Source organism: Perissodus microlepis, chromosome 19 (assembly GCF_051167445.1).
Source record: "Perissodus microlepis isolate ML-2025 ecotype Zambia chromosome 19, ASM5116744v1, whole genome shotgun sequence".
In the NCBI taxonomy this organism is placed as follows: domain Eukaryota; kingdom Metazoa; phylum Chordata; class Actinopteri; order Cichliformes; family Cichlidae; genus Perissodus; species Perissodus microlepis.
Window position 1 is genome coordinate 27,365,184 of NC_140479.1, and position 19,985 is coordinate 27,385,168.

Genomic DNA, 19,985 nt, shown 5'->3' on the forward strand with positions numbered 1-19,985 from the left:
ATGTCAAGATGATGAATCGATGTTATAAAGTTAGGTCCATATTTCCATTTTGGACCTAATGGTGTGTGTTTTTTTTCATGATTTTGTTTCCTTACACCCCTACTGTGCAATGGGGAGTGCGTATAAAAACAATCCCTAAACAGTTAATGTAACACTTTTGTTACACCTTTTAAAATCTGCACTTCAACCTCATTTTGACTGTTTGACTTAAAAATCCACGCTGGTGTATATAAAGGCAAAACTACAAAAAAAAGTGTAATTATCGAAAAACGTATGGCTCTAACTGTTTTGACTCCTCATATCTACGGCATGAAAACTGCTTCTCTAAATCTCCGCCAGAATCTTTTATGCTTTATGGCTCAAGGCAGTAAAAACACCCAGACAGCAGCACAAAGCAGACAGGTCCATAGTATTTATTATTTGGTACCCATGAATAGACAGCAGGTGCTTGAGTGTTTCAGAGTGCCAGTAGTTATCTTGCTGATTGCGAAACTAAAAGCACAAAATGCCCTGAATATGTTACATGCATAGTAATGTGCCCATATCATAATAAAGTGTGCTTTTGGTTAATGAAATTTAGCCGATTTACATTTACAATGCACTCGATACATAGTGTCATTGTGTCTTGTGCTGAGGATAACATTTGGTACATCAACTCGAGTTAAGCATATCTCTCTACCTTATACTCAACGAGGTTACTGGTTTATGTTAACAATAATTACTTATATGACCTGTACAGTGCATTGCAACGACTCTAATACAAAAGAATAGATGATTGACTCATTCAGCAGCGTAGTTTAGCTCTATAGCAGTCACTGGCCTCATGGGGGAGCTGTGAGACCATAATCTCCTCAGTCCAAGCACTTTCTGTATGTAGGAGGAGTCTGAAGCCACAGTGGAGCAGAGAGGCCTTTTATCTTCGGTGTGCGTCGTCTATCGAGGGTCAAATATTGTTCCCAGTTGCAGTTCGGGGCTTAGATGTTGATTCGCTGAGGAGTGTTGCTCCGGTGCAGGGCTGGTCCCTGTCTGTGTGCCCTCTTTGGAGAATCCAACCATCCTTCCCTAAATTAGCACTCCATAATAGTCCAGCATGCAAATATTTCTTCCCCCCCCATAGTCATTAAAACACGACAGATAATTCGTGGAGACAACAAAAAAAATGTTTGTTTTTTAAATGATCAGGTAACATTTTGTGATTAAAAAATATTCATGCAGTTAAAAAAAAAAGCAACAAACCATAAATGATCCTATATTGAGTAGCAGGCCTTGTAACGTCTCCAAGACGGGAGATCAACTTGTTCTGATATCATGATATGAAGACAGCACAGTTCAGTCTTTTAACACTCTGGTTTCTGGTCCTGTGGTTCAGCCACCACTAGATGGACCCATGGCACTGGATACTTTAAATACTACAGCAGAAGCCTAAAAAAACGGAGATGCTATTTGGCCTGTGACTGTGTATGTATGGCTGTGACTAAACGGCGCTGCACACCACAACTGTTTGCACAGCCACGTTTTTGAACCTCTCAAAGCAAATGAATAATTTGCCAGCCAGAAGAAATTCATCATCGCCACGAGTCTCATTACAGAGCAGTGTTGTAGAAATGAAACATTAATTCTCAACACAGACGTTTGGATGAAGCACGCCACGGTGCAGTGTGAATGCTACATTAAGCCCTTATGTCAAATTTTGGAATGTAATGAAGCATGAAAAGTTATACCTCTAAAAATCCATTTTGTAGATGCCTCTCAGTGTGGAGAATACAGGCTTTGTACTGCGTCTTTTCACAGTGCTAAAGCTGTGCTCGCTGTCTAACTGACACGTGCTTCGCTTAGGACACAAATATAATAGAAAGATATAAAAAGAGGTTGGATATTTCTAAAAACAAAACAATCAAAAAAAACTGGACAGGCTTTATTTATTGCTGGCTGCTTTGTGAGTACAGAGGCAAATGTAAAACAGATTTGTGTCTGTGCTGATGTGCCTCTTAGACTTTGTATTTATGTCCGAGTTAGGATTGGCTGCAGCTATTTTTGGATCCCGAAATCACAAGACGATAGTCATCACTGCAAACGTTGTGGCGAGTTACACGCAGTCCTATCAAAGAATATTTAGCAGATGTTCTTTTCGTTTCTAATAACGCTTAATATAAAACAACCTGAAAACAATAAACTGATCAGCTTCATTGAGACTCACAACCAGTTTGCCGCCTAAGTGATGAAGAGCTCTGCACTGCATTTGCTTGTACTGTACGCTGCATGCCGTGCTGTGTGTTGGCTGAGGTTTCCCCTTGTCGACATTGTGTCATCATCAGTGTTTCAATTTGGGGTGTTCACCCCAGCAAGCCCAGTGCTGCAATACCAATATGGCAGCAGTCCTCGGAGCAGTGTCTGAGAGCCTCCACAGCAGCCCTGTCCAGCCCAGCTCCACTGTCTGTGCCTGTGCCCCGGCCCCTGTGCGGCAGCCACCCACCCGACAGGGTCTGGCTGTGCCCCTGCAGCACAGGCTGTGTCAGGATGACTGCATCAGGCCTGTCAGGCGTTTTCCCGTCAATGACTTGCCCTAGAAGGTAGATTAAAACGAAAACTCGTTACCAGTCTGAGGTTCCGACAGCAAAAGTAACACAGAGAATCTCTACCAGCAATGTGGTTTGATCAAAAAATGTTAGGTTGTGACCATTCAAAGTGACTAGGGTGTTAACTTATTGACATAAACACACACACCCACACACACACACACACACACACACACACACACGTCCTATTAAAGGTTTAAAAAAAATTCACAACAGAGTGTAACATGGTTATAACTGCAAACAAGCCACTGATAGTGAGCCAGCCAGTGTGGTTTGTGATATGAACAGCCCCCAGCTCCACATGACTTACCACACTGCGGGTGAACTTCTCCAAGGAGGTGCGGCGGCCCTGTTCAGTGTCTGCTGGCTGCTGTTTTGGAGGGGGGGAAGCAGGGTGAGTGTTTGGGTCAGGTATGGGTGTTGACGAGGGAGTTGGAAGTGATGTTGTTAGTGAGAGAAAAAAGGGGGGCCAAGCATTGCAAAATAAAAAAAAATAAAAAATGAGGGCCAAAGGAGAGTGCAAGGGGTTGCATTTATTATTTTTAGGGAATGAAGTGGGATCAGTGACAGGCCAGCACAAGGAGCAGTGTCCAAAGGGGGAAAGGGCAGAAAGGCTAGCATGAACAGAGAAGCTGTGATTTGCTGAAAAGCTCTGCATTACAGTTAAACAGCTAAACGAGTGTCTATTTTAGCTACATGAGATTTAAAGGTTACACTGAAGGAGACGGACAAAAGTAGCATAGAATTTTTATATAACACGGTAATACTTGTGCTCTGTAAGTTTCTTCTTCAGGCTGGCTGTTGTTCCGCTTTTACACAGCGGTTTGTCTGTGTTTGGCATATGATCTCATGTTTTTTTCAAGACTGTTCCGTTGACATTTTAAATAATTTAGCAGTTTCCTTGCACCTGCATTTTGGGCACAGTGGTTGTGCCTTTTTGGGGCTCTGCTTGTAGCCTTACGGTGCTTTGAAGACCTTATTAAGAGCTGTGAAATGCTGCTACGTGACATTAAATGACCCACTTTATTTCAATGTGATCCAAATACTTCAGTAAGTCCCAAACCTTGAGTTGCTTGTTTGAATATGTTTGTTTCCCATGTATATATTCTTCTTCTTCTTTTTTTTAAAACAGTCTGAATCTTTTGCAATTCTTTTGTTACTGCAAAACAATAAAAAAAAAAAAAAGAAAATGCATATTTCCTTTTGTTTTTCTCCTAGTGGTTTTGGAAGGGAGCTGCATACTGGACTAGTATACGTGTGCATGTGCTAGCAAGATAGCAGAAAGGACAGCATTTACATTGAGGAGGTATTCAAATTTTTTTGTCATTTTATGGGTGAAAAGGACAAGAAGAACATCATAATGTAAATTCTGCCTGATTATAAGTTTTTCAGAGGTTTTGTGTGGAAGCATAAAAGAACCCTATCAAGTAACATTTTTAATAGAAACTACAGTAACAAAACATCATGTTTAAAAGTGCAATATCACCCAACACTACTGACTAGTGGTGGAAGAAGATCATTACATCCAACAATACCACAATGTGTAAAAGACTTCGTTACCTAAAGTCATGTGAAAAAACGAAAGTACACCCTCAATTCTAAAGTTTTACATATGAGGGCATAATAAAAATTATCAGCTGGTCCTTGACAGGCTGTAAAATTATTAAATATACACCAGACGAACAGTTACACATGAAATATTATACTGTGTCATTATTTAATTTACAAAAATGAACATTTGTCTCCAGAATACTCTGATATACGAAGGAGTTTATGGTCGACTCTAAGTCTTGTTGCTGCAGAACAAGCTTACATCATCGTCCCTCCACCACCGTGCCTGACAGTTGGTATGAGCTGTTTGTGCTGATGTGGTGTGTTTGGCTTGGCCAAGCACGGTGCTGAGCGTTAGGGGCATAAATCTCCACTTCGGCCTTTTCTGTAAAAAGGAAATTGTTCCGGACGTTTTGCAATTTGTTCAGATGCAACTTTGCAAACTTATGCCACGCTGCCATGATCTTTTTAAAGAGAATAGGCTTTCTCCTGGCAAATCTTTGAAACAAGCCGTACTTGTTCAGTCTCATTCTGATTGTATGCCATGAACCTGAACATTTAGATGTAAGCACGTTTTTTGTTTCTTTGTTTTTTGAGATTTCTCAGAGCATTGTAAATGTGAATCTACTCCTGGGAAGATTCCCAGCTGTCACGAATGCTTTCACCGTGTGAATAATCTTCCTCACTGTATTATGATGAAGGAAATGACCTTACAGCCCTTCCCAGATTGATGAGCAGCAAGAATTGTTTCTCTAAGGTCACTGTTGATGCCTTTCTTCCTTGGCATTGACAAAACACTGATTGGCGAGTTAGTCGAGTATATTTGATTAGCAGAACCTGGCTGCTACTTACCCTCTAAATTCCGATGGAAGCAGAAAGCGTTCGCTTAGTTTTTCGTTTTTCACTCACTGCTTCAACATTTTGGCTTAATTTTGTTAAAAAAAAATAATGGCACAGTGTAATATTTCATGTGTTGTTAATTATCTGAAGTTGTATCGTCTAATTCTAAAACCTGGTAAAGGCCAGATGACATATTTTTATTATATTTCAAACCTTGACAGTGTAGTGTATCAATATACAGATATAATACCAATAAGGACCAATGATTTGTAGTTAGCACTAATGTTGCATAATATGACATTGCATCATTATTTAAAGATGATTATGTGTTTTTATTAATATAAAATGAAGCAGAAAACCTGAAATGTAAACGTAGTAATTTACATTCCATTTACCTTGCAGCATATAGCATAGATACAATATCTTCTTTTTGATTGATATACATATAGTGATTATAAACCTGGCATGTTTATTAAATGATAGAAAAAAATCAAACCAATATGAGGAACGCAAAAAGAGTGACTGCATCATGTTAAATGCGGAGGCGAAATCATGGTCAGCGAGTGCAGCTCACCTTCTTTCTGGCCAACAGGAGGTCTTGGTAGATGTTGGATCGCAAAAAGCGTGCATAGCTGTCACTTTTCATTAGCTTGAATATGTGCTCCTGCAAGATAAAGAAAGCCACATAAGCGCGCGTTGGTCTGTGAGTGATAAAGGAGAAAGTGTGGTAAAGAAAATAAAATAAAATAAAATAAAGAGAGGCCTGATTATGGTAATGCAATGCATGCAAGAGGTGATGCAAACCGAGAGTACTGACATGAGCAACAAAGTCCTGCAAGACAGAGCTGAGTAATGTCCTGCCAGTGAGAGGCGTTGCACGTCACACATCACCGACGCACTTTGAATGCAGAGGAATCTACGGTGAACCGACTCAACCACCTATTCATGGAATTAGTCGGCTCATTAGCTCCCCACACAAACACACTCTGTCATTCCTCCCTTCTCCTCTTTCTTTTTATTCATCCTTGCCCTCATTCAATCCGTTGTGTAACATGAGTATGGAGAGTTTAGCCGATTAGAGGGAAAGCAAACAAGTTTGTGCGTTGTCACTGGGGATGCAGTGTAAAGTAAATTTGAGGTGAACTCAAAATAGATCTGGGCGAAGAAGAGCGCCAAGATAAATCAAAAGTGAGCACGTAAAGCCACGTGAGTCCATCTGTGAAGTGTAAACAGCCCCCCCCCCCCACCTGAGCGTCCTCGTAGCTGTATCGTCCGGGGTCTTTGAGGTTCTGGCTAGTGCGCTCGTAGCTGTGAGAGTCCAAGTTGATGGAGCTTGGAGCTCCTTCAGCCAGAAACTCCTGCCAGATCTCCTGCGCCCTGGAGGGAACTTCATGGAGTGGCCGTAGCTTAAAATCCTGCACTGCTAACCAGAACCTACAACAGTGTCATACACAGTCAATAACAACTTCCAGAAAATGTGTTTACAGTGTCAATTTTACATTTTTTATGACTTCTTTCACTCTTATCACACATGCCTTGTTTTCTTTAGCCACTAAAAAGTATAGCTCTGCATTTTATAGCAGCAGCATCATGCTACTGCAACATACCAGACTACAAAAAAACATAAACCTTTATAGAAGTCAAATAATAGAGATTCTTACCGCAGGTTTTCTGAGCTGAATTCTGATTCCAGGAACTTTAGGAACTGGTCTCGACCTGCTGGGTCCTTTAGCGCCTCCTCCAGGGAGAAGCCCCATTTCTTCACACGCTGCTGGGTGGGTTCGCGACTGCTCACATTGAAACACATCCGAAAAAAACAGAATAAGATGGGATAGAATAGAATAGAAGGTCTGGTCACTTGGCCTACAGAGAGTCACGACCAGCAAGTCAGGACAGAGTGAACCTTTGGGAATGCCAGTGTTAGTGTTCATGTGAGATGAGATCCAAACAGACAGATCCCAGCTAATTCAGGATAGCAACAGTTCATTAGCACTGAGACCTCTACACTCCACCTGACCTTAGTGTGGGTTTAAAGAATTATTAGTTCCTGGCACTCTCAGGTCACATCCCAACATGCTTTCCCCGTTTCAAGCCTCACCTTGCCTCCAAGTCCCAGAAGGTAGTGTCGTCACTGATCCATGGGTTCGAAGGCTCTACGGCTGACACAACGGGGTCATATTCCATGAACTGCTCGGTGTAGGTCATGAGACTGTCGGCCACTTTGGAAACTTTCATACAGTGTCTCTCCAGCTGGATGTTCAAGAAGGTAATCTGTGGGAGAGGGAGGAGGAGTAATGAGGAGGTTAAATAAGGGAACGGCTTATCGGTCTACGTCCCCAACCGCGGCTATGTTATGATGGATGAGTGAGGCAGGCTGACGGTAACGACGCCCTGGCTCACCTCCTTCTGAACATCCTCTTTGGTGGTCTTCCTGGTCGGCTGGGAGCCGATGTGGACAGGACTCGGCTGGCTCTGGCCGTCATCTGGTACCCCATAGACCGACTAGAGTGGGCGAGTGGAGACACACGTGGGACACGGTTTCAATTTGTTACCGCTGCCATGTTGTTAACCCCATTTTGATGTATGTCTGGTAATTGTTTTGGGAGCAGGACTCAGTATTGTGTCGGGGAATAAGGGATCTAAAGTGTTGAAGAGGACTTTTCACAGCTGCACACAAAGACCACTTAGTAAGCTTTAGTTTTTTATTAGGAGACCGATGCTGATAACGATATGTGGCGAATTAAAAATCTGATCAGCCGATAGGTTTTTGGGGTTTTTTTTGAACACACAAAAGATGAGCAAATTTCTCTAACTCAGTTATTTATGAGTTCTTCATAAGATGATACTCCGATCAGCTGATTCTCATGTTTGTAATATTCCAAACAAGCAAAATTAACACTCATACAATCAATCAAAGGGTGTTTTTCTCATCTCTTCTTTATACTTTTTCATTTTAACTTATCAGCTGTTATAAATGTCAATACCAACATTCAATCAAACGCACTGATATATCGGTCAGTGTTGGCTACTCGCTCATATATATATATATATATATATATATATATAAAGTATGACTAAGCAGCAAAGTTAATAAAAGACCTTACATTTAAAAATGAACGTGTTTGGTGCCAGCTTGTCTCTTCCTCTCACCTTTTTTACCCTGTGTGGGTTCTTCTCTCTTCGGCACTTGCGGATGTCCATCTCTGTGGTGTTGACACAGCCTGGCTGTGGGAGGCAGCAGAAGACAAAGCATGTTTCTGGGTCAGATAAGACTGTTTCTCCAGCATGTATTGTCTACACTTGTGCTGCTCGCACAATACAGTGCTGGTGCTCTACTGAGCAACGCCACACTCACAAAAGACTCTTATGCAAATTGACTGGCACCAAATCTGATTGTGCTACCAACAACACAACATGGCTATCTGCTGGACAGCATGTGGAGCTAAATCTGCTCTTTTCAGTGTTTAAATGCTAAAACTGTCTAACTACAAAACATCCCTTCTTTTCTGTTCTTTTGTTGAGTTCATTTCCATTTTTTTGTTGAACCATGTGACCCTCTTTTTCCTTTCTGCACTTTTTCTTTTCCTTATTTTGGCTGTAACTCACCACTGGCCGATGAACGTCCCAAAATGCCCTCTCCTGGCTGTCAAGGATCTTCCTCTCCGCCTTGTCCTTCTTCCTGTCAATCCTGAGAGCAGAGGAAACAGGTCTTTGAAATAAAACGCTCACAGCTCTGAAATATTAACCCTCTGAAGGTCCATACTTGCTCTCTGCTGCCAGCATACGTTAAAAACACAGACAGGCCAGACAAAAGAGCAAAGAAACTCAGGAGTGTAGGTCTTAACCTGTCTGCTCAGTTCACCAAGAGAGGCCTGGTGGGACCTAGCTCTTACATAACTGACATTTACCAGCCGGCATTTGCTTGTTGTCGTTACTCTCCAGATATAAGAAGCCTTTTTTTTTATATCCTCACGTTTACAGCCACAGAGCAGCAGCAACTAAATGATGCCAAGACTTTGATTTTATATTTTAAAAGACAAGAAAGGACAGCTACTGTATGCCATTAACTGCAGAACTATCGCTGCACTTGCACATTTCAGCCACCAGGTGTCAGCCTTACAAAGAACACAAACACTGTGCAGGCAGCCAAAGCTCAGCATTCTCTAAACCTGAATGTATCAACATCTATCCTGTCACATTAGTGCTGAAGTTAGAAAATTAACTGATATACTCACTTGACTTGAGCCTCAGCTTGCATGAAGATAAATTCCCACTTCCTGGCGAAAGCCCTCTGCAGCCTGGCGAGGTTCTCCTGGAGGAGCCAATCAGGCACGGTGTAAGAGGAAGATTTAAGTTTATCTTCAAGGGCTTGACTTTGATTTCAAGGCCCTTGGATTTTTCACTCTGATGCCTTCGCTTTTATGACAAGATGCCGATACCACATGTAGTGTGAGTTTCACACAGGTATATTATTTCAGTATACATCATTGATTTCATCTCCAGTGATTAAATGTATTCCCCACAGGGATAGCTGTGGGAAAATTAGATGAGGTTTTCTCCACTGTTGCGCTTTATAATTAGGCACAGTAGATGTGTCAAGACCTGACATACACGGGAATTAACTTGCATCAATAATTTTTAACATTTTATGAAACAAATTTAAGTTGCTTGGTTCTAAAACATAACATTAGAGTTAAGGGTTAACAGTCCTAACCAATCAAGGTATCCTGTGGTAATAAGAGAGGTGATAATGTGCTTTTTGTGGATTGTTTATCTCTCAGGTTTATTTATTACTATAACAATGATCATAAACAGTATTTACCTGTAGAAATTGCATTTTTTGGTGCCTGTAAGTGAAAATTGGGTTCCAAAAAGCTATTCAAGCATTAATACAGTATGTGAGCTTGTTACAAAATCAGAGGGGAAAAAAACTACAGAAGCAGGCATGTTATCAGTGAAAGCAATGAGGCCTGAAGGCATAAAGTGACCTGAATAGGAGTGAAAGGAAGTCCACTGGACAATAGTTGCAGAGTCATTTAGAATATTAAAGTGTAGCGGATTGCTATTGTGTAACAACAAGATCAGCACTGCAGCAATGCCCCTCCTGAGACTGTATCGATCTGCTGATGCAGGTATACCTAAAGATATTTTTATTTACATTTCGGGGCCGGTAAATGACTGCATTGTATTCCTCAAAGTGGTGTTCCTGGAAAAGAAATCTACCTTTCAGAATTTGATGTTGTTGTTCTTCTTTTTTGTTGTTTGTTTTCCTTTTCTTATCCTCTTGTTAATACATTTTGGTATTTTAAAAGCCCAGAAGAGACTGCTTCAGCACTTTTTTGGTTTTTCAACAAAGTGAAGGAAAACAGGAAATCGAGAGCATCATCATACTATGGTTCATGCACTATGATGGAATTGAATTGGGAGCTTTCTGGCGATCGCTAAACCAAAATGACAGTTTACTTACAGCCTCGTAGTCAGCGAGCTCAAGCCTGGCTTTATTCTGCATTGTGCGCTTGCACAGGTAAATGGCTGCAGGGTGACAAAGAGAAAGAGTGAAACATAGACAGGAGAATAAGCACTGTCATAACTACAATAAAACAACAACAACAACAAAAAGAATACTTGCAATGCATGGTGGGTTTTTTTTGTTTGCTTTTTTTTTTTTTTTTTAAAACCAAGGCCGCAGCTGTGTGAACTAATGCACATCCTGCCAGAGCAGGCAGGCAGGCCATGTGTTCTCTTTTGAAATACCAAACCTTGAGTAAATGCCATGCAGATAGCCAGAGATGCTGTCAAATCAGTGACTGTCCCTTTATTTTGTTAAGCTAATTGTATCCCACAGGATTCTCCCTGGTGGTGTTAGGAGGCAAGGGGGTGGTGGTGGGGGCGGGGGTGGGGTTCCTCGGGGGCCAGATACATTACAGGGAATGACCCATGGATCAATACTCAGTGAGTGTCAGCCACAGAGCTACAGATGTCAGTTGTGGAGAAAAGGAGACAGCTGAAGGCATTAGGGAGATCTCACTGGTGGAGAAACAGGGAAAATTTGTCAGACAGCATGTGACTCACCATAGTCTGTGTTCTCGGGTTCCCAACAGTTTGAAGGCCAGAAGTATGGAGACTGATGAAAGCAGGAAGAATAAAAAAAAAAAAAAAGATTTTGCTTATTTACACAAATAATCAGTTTTTTTTTATCATCAAGTAAAAAAACAGCAAATACTTCCACTACCCCTGCACCTTTTATGGATGAGTACTCTTTGTTTGATTGTGACCTTTGACCTCCGTGCGCTCCAGGTAACGATCTGCAATGGCAATGGTAGCTGCAGTCTCTCTATCTATCTTAAAGTCTACTGCAAGTGATATTATGCATTCAAAGTTCATTCTCAAGTCCATTATTAATGGATCATTCACATCTATCATACGCTCTTAATAACAGGGCAAAATTAGAACTTATCATGGACATTTTTCATTCGCACTATTTGTCATAAAAGCAATTAGCTCGGGAGCAAAGGCCCGGCACTGATGAGTGTGCTGGTTTGGATGTAATGAACAGAAAAGTTAACGTGCTCTCATTCAGCGGTGTCATTTGGATTCGGAGAGGAAGAAATTATGACAAATCAAAAGAAAGTCACCACTCTGTGCACAAAACTGTGAATTTGTGACAAACAGCAGAAGGCACATAATCAAATCTGGGTCTTCTCCTGGTGTAGCACATATTTAAAATTTCTTTTTTTTTTGTAGACTAGCAATTCAAAATTCCCCCTGACACCATTTCTTGCAATGTAGGCTGGCCAGCGCATTTCAAATCCACTGTGGACTCTTTTCAGAGGTTCCAATGACGCAAGCCTGTTGCATCACAACAACATCAGAGGGAATATTTTTAGCCTCCGCTGAATAAGGAAGCGCGGCATTCGCTGCCCTCGCTGCACAGCTGCAATAATGGCTTTTAATCTTGAGCAATAGGTGAAGATAAATGCATCCAGCGGTAGACTGAGGAGGGGCCGAGGGACGGTTGGCAACAGCGAAAAGTGCAGAGCCAGCGTGTAGCCAGCTCAGCGCTTCCCATGGGGGAGCTTGCCTGGCGTAGCCTGCTTGCTGGATTAAGATGCTAATGGCCCAGTCACAGTAATGAGTCATAGCAGAGTCTGTAGCCATCAGACAGATCTGTCAGTGTTCGTGCTGTATAAGAAGAAGAAGGAGCAAAGGAAAAAAACCAAAACTAAACCACCAGACTGACAAGCTGCATTACTGACCCATCGGCCCAGTTCTACAGGCCACCTCCTGCTCTGATGAAGCATCCAGCAGGGTACACAGTATCGACCTTGGTGGGATGAGTAATAGGCTTAGGAGGGATTGCTCTCATTAGTATCACGCAATAAACACATCCCTCTGATAAACTGCCATCAGCTCATTATTCTATATTTAAAGGCCTTCTAACACATATCAAGGACAGTCCCAAGGTGGATTTTTTTTTTTGTACCTGAAAGCGATAAAGGGTTCCGTCATCTTTAAGCGTCAGAACGTGGTCAGAGATGGGGAAGACGTATCCATGGGCAGCGATCAAACTGCCCAGATGGATGGCTTCAGCTGGTGACATGAAAGAAAGCAGAAGTGAAGCGTGAAGCTGCCGTCGTCTTCGATTGGAAGCTCTGCTGTGCTTACATGTACTGACATTTACCTGGATCTTCTATGGAGAGGTTTTTCATCAGCCACTGAACAATGTCCGCCCCTGTTATTCACAGAAGGACACGGGTTAGAAGAGGTGTCACAATTCCAGCTCTGCAACAGTTTCAACAAAAGCCGCAATGTGGAAAACACAAATAAGCTTTGTGATTCACGTCCCTTTGAAGCTGTGGGTCAAAGCTGTCAAAGCTGAACAGGTGTGTTAATATAACGTTAAGTAATCAGGGTGCGGTTCGTCCTCTTTTCGCTCCTGGACGGCTCGTTTTTTGGCCCCGTCTTACACATAGCAGAGGCTGGAGAGAGAAACTGCGAGGCTGTCGGTCCTGGGGGAGCCATGTGAAGGAGTGACTCAGAAACAGCCTCGGGATGGGGAGCAACCCCCTCGTCCGTGAGGGGTGACTCACTTCATACACGGGCACACAGGAGTACAAACGTAAATGAGTACAGTTTGTGGAGACAGAGAGAAAGAAGAGAGGAGCTTTTCTGTGATAGTTACAAGGGCAGCACGGCACCACGGGCAGTTTCCTCAATGGCCAAGGTCTTATTGGCAAAGACATCATCTGCCTCTAACAGTAGTAGCTGCAATTTAAATGAGCCCAAAAGGTTGTACTTTCTTCACTGACTGCCTCACACACAGATACACAACCGCTGAAAAAACAGATCAATTTAACCTGTATTATCTTACTTAACCAAAAAGGTGAAATTTCAGAGTGGTAGGTACACGTTGCTTCTGCCCTGACCACAGAAACTCACTCTGACACCTGCCTTCATGTGCAAAACGCAAGAGGAGAGGGCGCAAGTCTGCATTGTGTTCCTGCAAGGGATGTTTGACATTTGTGAATACTGCAATTACAAAAATATCAAATATTTTATGCAACTGTTCTTATATCTTAAATCTATGGTAGCATCTGATGCTCTTCTAAAAAAGCAAAGCCAAAGTCCGCTAAATGAGGCCCAGCATAATCTCCACAAGGTAAAGTTGGCAAATATACAAGTCTGCAAGTCTGTGCAAAGTCATCTGGGGGCAATCTTGGAAGATTAGTCGAATTTTTCCAAGTGGATAGGGAGGAGTGCTTTTGCTTGAAATGCCCCAACCCTAATCCCTGAGCCCACCTTTTCCTATGTTCTGTTTTTAGTCACTGATTGTGTTTGAGCTGAACAATCTGAAATCAGTCAACAGCGGCCAAAGTGTGCAGACACAGCTTTCAGTTAGACTGCACTAACAAGCGTTTACTTGTTTTTTTCTTTCCAGTTGCTGATTTATGATTTTGTATAGATGGGGGGACAGTTTAGAGGAAAAGCCAACATAAAGTGTCTTAATAAGATGCTGGTCCACCATGTGCCACCAATAACAGCTTTATCGTACCTTAGGATTGATTCTAGGAGCCTCTTTCTTCAGAAAGGATGGTACGGTATTCTTCCCTCATGTTGTGTCACACTAATGGTGGTGATAGAGTACTGACTAAAAGGTTGATCCAAAAATCTCCCAACTCCCCAATATGGTGTCCCATCTGGTATCTGACAAAGTGACTCACACACCAACCCATTGTGCCTTGTGGTGGTGGACATTGTCGTCTGAGTTGGGATGGATAGTTATGTTTGATCATAGAATAAATCACTTGGGACAAGTTTGTACTGATTACCAATGGGGGTCTCTCACACACACACACACACTCTCGTTTTAATATCTTAGTGAGGACATCTAATTGACATAATGCTTTCCCTAGCTGCTTACCCTAACTCTAACCATCAAAAATGAGTGCCTAACCCTGACCCTTATCCTAAACCTAACCATAACCTAATTATAACCCTGACACTAAAACCACATTTTGAGTCTCAAAAATGCCTTTAAACTCATGAGGACAGGCACCTTTGTCCTCATAAGTGACTGTTGGTCCCCACAAAGATGTCTAAACAGGCGCATGCATACACACACACACACACACACACACAGTATAGCAGAGCCAGCACTAATCTGTAAGCATCAAGGGTTTAGCTTTTCCCTATAATCAATCACCAAAACAATGCAGTGTGGCAAAACCATAATATTTCTCCACTTGCTCCATTAGTTGGGTGTCTATGTGGATACACACACACACACACCTTTGCACACAAATACTAACCTGATACCACACTTGGGATCTTGGAGAGGAAGCTTTTGACAGTCCGTATGGCTACACCTCCTGCTTTCTCATCTTGGATTCGTGTAACAATGTCTTCAATCTGTGGGGAGGCCAGATGGAGGATTTCAATGAAATAGATTTTCTACAACAGCCAGCATTAACACAAAAAATAGAGTAACACAGTTTGAAAGAAAATATGTTGGCTGCCTTTTGTTCTATTCCCTTCTTTTGTTCTACCAACATGATCTCACACTGCTTCAATAATATAGGTCTTGGGAGGACAGTCTGTGACCAATAGTGTTCAATTCAATTCAATTCAATTCAATTTTATTTATATAGCGCCAAATCACAACAAAAGTCGCCTCAAGGCGCTTCATAGATACAGAGAAAAACCCAACAATCATATGACCCCCTATGAGCAAGCACTTTGGCGACAGTGGGAAGGAAAAACTCCCTTTTAACAGGAAGAAACCTCCGGCAGAACCAGGCTCAGGGAGGGGCGGCCATCTGCTGCGACCGGTTGGGGTGAGAGAAGGAAGACAGGATAAAAGACATGCTGTGGAAGAGAGACAGAGGTTAATAACAGATATGATTCAATGCAGAGAGGTCTATTAATACATAGTGAGTGAGAAAGGTGACTGGAAAGGAAAAACTCAATGCATCATGGGAATCCCCCGGCAGCCTACGTCTATTGCAGCATAACTAAGGGAGGATTCAGGGTCACCTGGTCCAGCCCTAACTATATGCTTTAGCAAAAAGGAAAGTTTTAAGCCTAATCTTGAAAGTAGAGATAGTTTCTGTCTCCCGAATCCAAACTGGAAGCTGGTTCCACAGAAGAGGGGCCTGAAAACTGAAGGCTCTGCCTCCCATTCTACTTTTAAATACTCTAGGAACAACAAGTAGGCCTGCAGAGCGAGAGCGAAGTGCTGTAATAGGGTGATATGGTACTACAAGGTCATTAAGATAAGATGGGGCCTGATTATTTAAGACCTCGTATGTGAGGAGCAGGATTTTGAATTCAATTCTGGATTTAACAGGAAGCCAATGAAGGGAAGCCAAAACAGGAGAAATATGCTCTCTCCTTCTAGTCCCTGTCAGTACTCTTGCTGCAGCATTTTGGATTAGCTGAAGGCTTTTCAGTGAGTTTTTTGGACATCCTGATAATAATGAATTACAGTAGTCCAGCCTGGAAGTAATAAATGCATGAACTAGTTTTTCAGCGTCACTCTGAGACAGGATATTTCTAATTTTAGAGATGTTGCGCAAATGGAAGAAAGCAGTCTTACATATTTGTTTAATATGTGCGTTGAAGGACATGTCCTGGTCAAAAATGACTCCAAGGTTCCTCACAGCGTTACTGGAGGCCAAGGTAATGCCATCCAGAGTAAGAATCTGGTTAGATACCATATTTCTAAGATTTTCAGGGCCGAGTACAATAACCTCAGTTTTATCTGAATTAAGAAGCAGAAAGTTAGCGGCCATCCAGGTCTTTATGTCTTTAAGACATTCCTGCAGTTTAACTAATTGGTGTGTGTTATCTGGCTTCATGGACAGATAGAGCTGGGTGTCATCTGCATAGCAGTGAAAATGTATGCTATGTCTTCTAATGATGCTGCCTAAGGGAAGCATGTATAATGTAAACAGAATTGGTCCTAGCACTGAACCCTGTGGAACTCCATAATTAACCTCAGTGGGTGAAGAGGACTCTCCATTTACATGCACAAATTGGAGTCTATTAGATAGATATGATACAAACCACTGCAGTGCAGTACCTGTAATACCTACAGCATGTTCTAATCGCTCTAATAGGATATTATGGTCGACAGTATCGAACGCTGCACTGAGGTCTAGCAGGACAAGCACAGAGATGAGTCCACTGTCAGAGGCCATAAGAAGATCATTTGTAACCTTCACTAAAGCTGTTTCTGTGCTGTGATGAGCTCTGAAACCTGACTGAAACCCTTCAAATAAACCATTCCTCTGCAGATGATCTGTTAGCTGTTTGACAACTACTCTTTCAAGGATTTTTGATATGAAAGGAAGGTTGGAGATTGGCCTATAATTAGCTAAGACTGCTGGGTCTAGAGATGGCTTTTTGAGTAAAGGTTTAACCACAGCCAGCTTGAAGGCCTGTGGTACATAGCCGACCATTAGAGATAGGTTGATCATATTTAAGATCGAAGAATTAATCAATGGCAGGACTTCTTTGAGCAGTTTTGTAGGAATGGGGTCTAAAAGACACGTTGATGGTTTGGAGGAAGTAATTATTGAAGTTAACTCAGAAAGATCAATTGGAGAAAAAGAGTCTAACTTAACATCAATGGTACTAAGAGTAGCTGTAGATAATATTACATCTGTGGGATGATTACTGGTAATTTTTTCTCTAATGATAAAAATTTTATTTGTGAAGAAGTTCATGAAGTCATTACTAGTTAACGTTAAAGGGATGGTTGGCTCAACAGAGCTCTGACTGTTTGTCAGCCTGGCTACAGTGCTGAAGAGAAACCTGGGGTTGTTCTTATTTTCTTCAATCAGTGATGAATAGTAAGATGTTCTGGCTTTGCGGAGGGCTTTCTTATAAAGCAGCAAACTATTTCTCCAGGCTAAATGATGATCCTCTAAATTTGTGACACGCCATTTCCTCTCCAGATTACGAGTCATCTGCTTTAGGGTACGTGTTTGAGAATTATACCACGGAGTCAGGTACTTCTGATTAGAGACCTTAGTTTTCACAGGAGCTACAGTATCCAGAGTCGTACGTAGTGAGGAGGTGAAATTATTAACAAGATAATCGACCTCTGTTGGGGTAGCGTTCAGATAGCTGCTCTGCTCTGTGTTGGTACAGGGCATTGAAGATGATAACAGTGGGTGGATTATATTCTTAAACTTAGTTACAGCGCTTTCAGAAAGACATCTACTTTGATAAAATCTACTCTCCACCGCTGTGTAATCAATTATTGTAAATGTAAATGTTATCAGGAAATGATCAGACAGGAGAGGGTTTTCAGGAAACACTGTTAAATGTTCAGTTTCTATGCCATATGTTAAAACAAGATCTAGAGTGTGATTAAAGTGGTGGGTGGGTTCTTTTACATTTTGAGAGAAGCCAATTGAGTCTAATAACAGACTAAATGCCATGTTGAGGCTGTCATTTTTAGCATCTACATGGATGTTAAAATCACCCACAATAATTATTTTATTTGAGCTCAGAACTAAATTAGATATAAAGTCTGAGAAATCAGACAGAAACTCTGTGTAAGGCCCAGGTGGACGATAGATGATAACAAGTAAGACTGGTTTCTGAGTTTCACAGCTGGGGTGGACAATGTTAAGCATCAGGCTTTCAAATGAATTAAAAGTCTGTCTTGGTCTTTCATTAATTAATAGGCTGGTGTGAAAAATTGCTGCCACACCGCCCCCTCGGCCTGTGCTTCGAGGTTTCTGGTAGTTAGAATGACTCGGGGGTGTTGATTCATTTAAACTAACATAATCATCCTGCTGCAACCAGGTTTCTGTAAGGCAGAGTAAATCAATTTGTTGATCAATTATTAAGTCATGTACTAACAGAGACTTGGAGGAGAGAGACCTAATATTTAATAATCCACATTTCACTGTTTTACTCTTTGGTTCAGATGTGGATACTGTACTGTTCTTTCTTTGTAATTGTTTATGTTTAAGTTGTTTGTTGCTGGTTTTTAGTTTGTTTTTTGTCTTTTTGGAAGCTGACACAGTCTCTATGGAGATGGTTTTTTTGGGGGGTAGCAGGAGGAGAGAAGCTGCAGAGAGGCGTGTAAGACTGCAACTCTGCTTCCTGGTCCCAACTCTGGATAGTCATATTTTGGGGGGTTTAATAAATTTGTCCATATTTCTAGAAATGAGAGCTGCTCCATCCAAAGTGGGATGGATGCCGTCTCTCCTAACAAGACCAGGTTTCCTCCAGAAGGTTTGCCAATTATCTATGAAGCCCACATCGTTTCTGGGACACCACTCAGACAGCCAGCAATTCAAGGAGAACATGCGGCTAAACATGTCACTCCTGGTCTGATTGGGGAAAAACACACAGTGTTCCACTGTGTGTTCCACTGTGTGTTTTTGTATCAAGGTATGCTTTTACTGCATTGGCAGTGTGGTTGGGCTCATTGTCATACTGCAAAATGAAGCCATTGCCAATTGGACACCAGATGGTACTGCATGGTGGAGTAGCATGCAAGTCTGATGGTATTTTTCTGCATTCATAATTCTATCAATTTTGACAAGATCTACAACATCACGGGCTGAATGCAGTCCCAAACCATGACAGAGCTTCCTGTCTGTTTTACAGATGGCTGTAGATACTCCGTGTCGTACTCTGCACATAGCGACAACCATTTGAACCAAGCATTTAAATTTGCCGCTGATATTCAGTCCAGGCGTTGTCAACCTCAGCCAAACTAGTGAAATTTTGAGTCTGGCTTCTTGGAAGCAAAGAGCAAAGAAAGGAGGCGTGCCTCCAGAATATTTTGCACTACTATAATTATAGTAATAAAAGGGACAGTAATCAAAACCAGTTTAAAAGTGGCAGCATGAATAAGTTAAAGCTTCACTTTGCAACTTGAGGGCAACATAACAAGTAGTAGTAGTAAACACATTATTCTTGTTATTATCATTATTATTATTTGACAACCAGACAAACACAAATGCCATCTAATACCTGTTGGAGGGACTGATGCTGGAAAATGACCCGAGGTCAGTCTATTCCAAGTCCACGATCATGAATCATCACATGTGTAGATGTGTAGTTCTTACATTGACATAAATTGGCACCCTGTGACATGTTCCACTCTATAAAGCTCAGACTTGCAAAACAGGGCAAACCTGGACCAGAGGTTTGGTAGAATTCAAGTATTTATTGAAACATATGCAGGCACGATATTTGAATGGCAATATAAGCACACGGTGATAAAACTTACAGCAGCAACAGCAGCATTATTCAGAGGTTTTGACCAGTTGAAAAAGGATGTCACAGCTATTCCTGGAGGTAGAGATAAACATCACACCTCCGACGCAGCTATACCCCCAAACACATCACATAACAGCCACCTATAATTAGGAACGCTCGACTGCTCGACACAGCACATCATGCTGCTGCTCCACAGGGAGAACATATACAGAATCAAGCAAACATCCATTCTCAAAGACACACTTAAAGAAACTGAAATTTACACTAAAC

At 41.7% G+C, this 19,985-nt stretch overlaps 1 protein-coding gene across 5 annotated transcripts in view; it reads right to left on the minus strand.

Moving 5' to 3' along the window:
- Positions 1 to 397: 397 nt before the first annotated feature.
- The window catches only part of LOC146366222 (regulator of G-protein signaling 6-like), a 50,322-nt gene continuing 30,734 nt past the window's right edge, over positions 398 to 19,985 (minus strand). The window contains exons 3-17 of one of the 5 annotated variants that reach the window (XM_084915191.1): positions 14,777 to 14,876; positions 12,649 to 12,699; positions 12,451 to 12,557; positions 11,040 to 11,091; positions 10,435 to 10,499; positions 9,203 to 9,279; positions 8,574 to 8,655; positions 8,118 to 8,192; positions 7,368 to 7,469; positions 7,066 to 7,238; positions 6,629 to 6,754; positions 6,215 to 6,401; positions 5,542 to 5,631; positions 2,887 to 2,943; positions 398 to 2,563 (exon numbers count right to left, since the gene is read on the minus strand). In XM_084915191.1, coding sequence (XP_084771317.1) covers positions 2,513 to 2,563; positions 2,887 to 2,943; positions 5,542 to 5,631; positions 6,215 to 6,401; positions 6,629 to 6,754; positions 7,066 to 7,238; positions 7,368 to 7,469; positions 8,118 to 8,192; positions 8,574 to 8,655; positions 9,203 to 9,279; positions 10,435 to 10,499; positions 11,040 to 11,091; positions 12,451 to 12,557; positions 12,649 to 12,699; positions 14,777 to 14,876 — 1,395 coding nt within the window. In that variant the 3' untranslated portion in view covers positions 398 to 2,512. Of the gene's footprint in view, positions 2,947 to 5,541; positions 5,632 to 6,214; positions 6,402 to 6,628; positions 6,755 to 7,065; positions 7,239 to 7,367; positions 7,470 to 8,117; positions 8,193 to 8,573; positions 8,656 to 9,202; positions 9,280 to 10,434; positions 10,500 to 11,039; positions 11,092 to 12,450; positions 12,558 to 12,648; positions 12,700 to 14,776; positions 14,877 to 19,985 lie in introns of all 5 variants that reach the window. The other 4 variants (XM_084915190.1, XM_084915189.1, XM_084915188.1 and 1 more) reach the window with 4 other exon arrangements.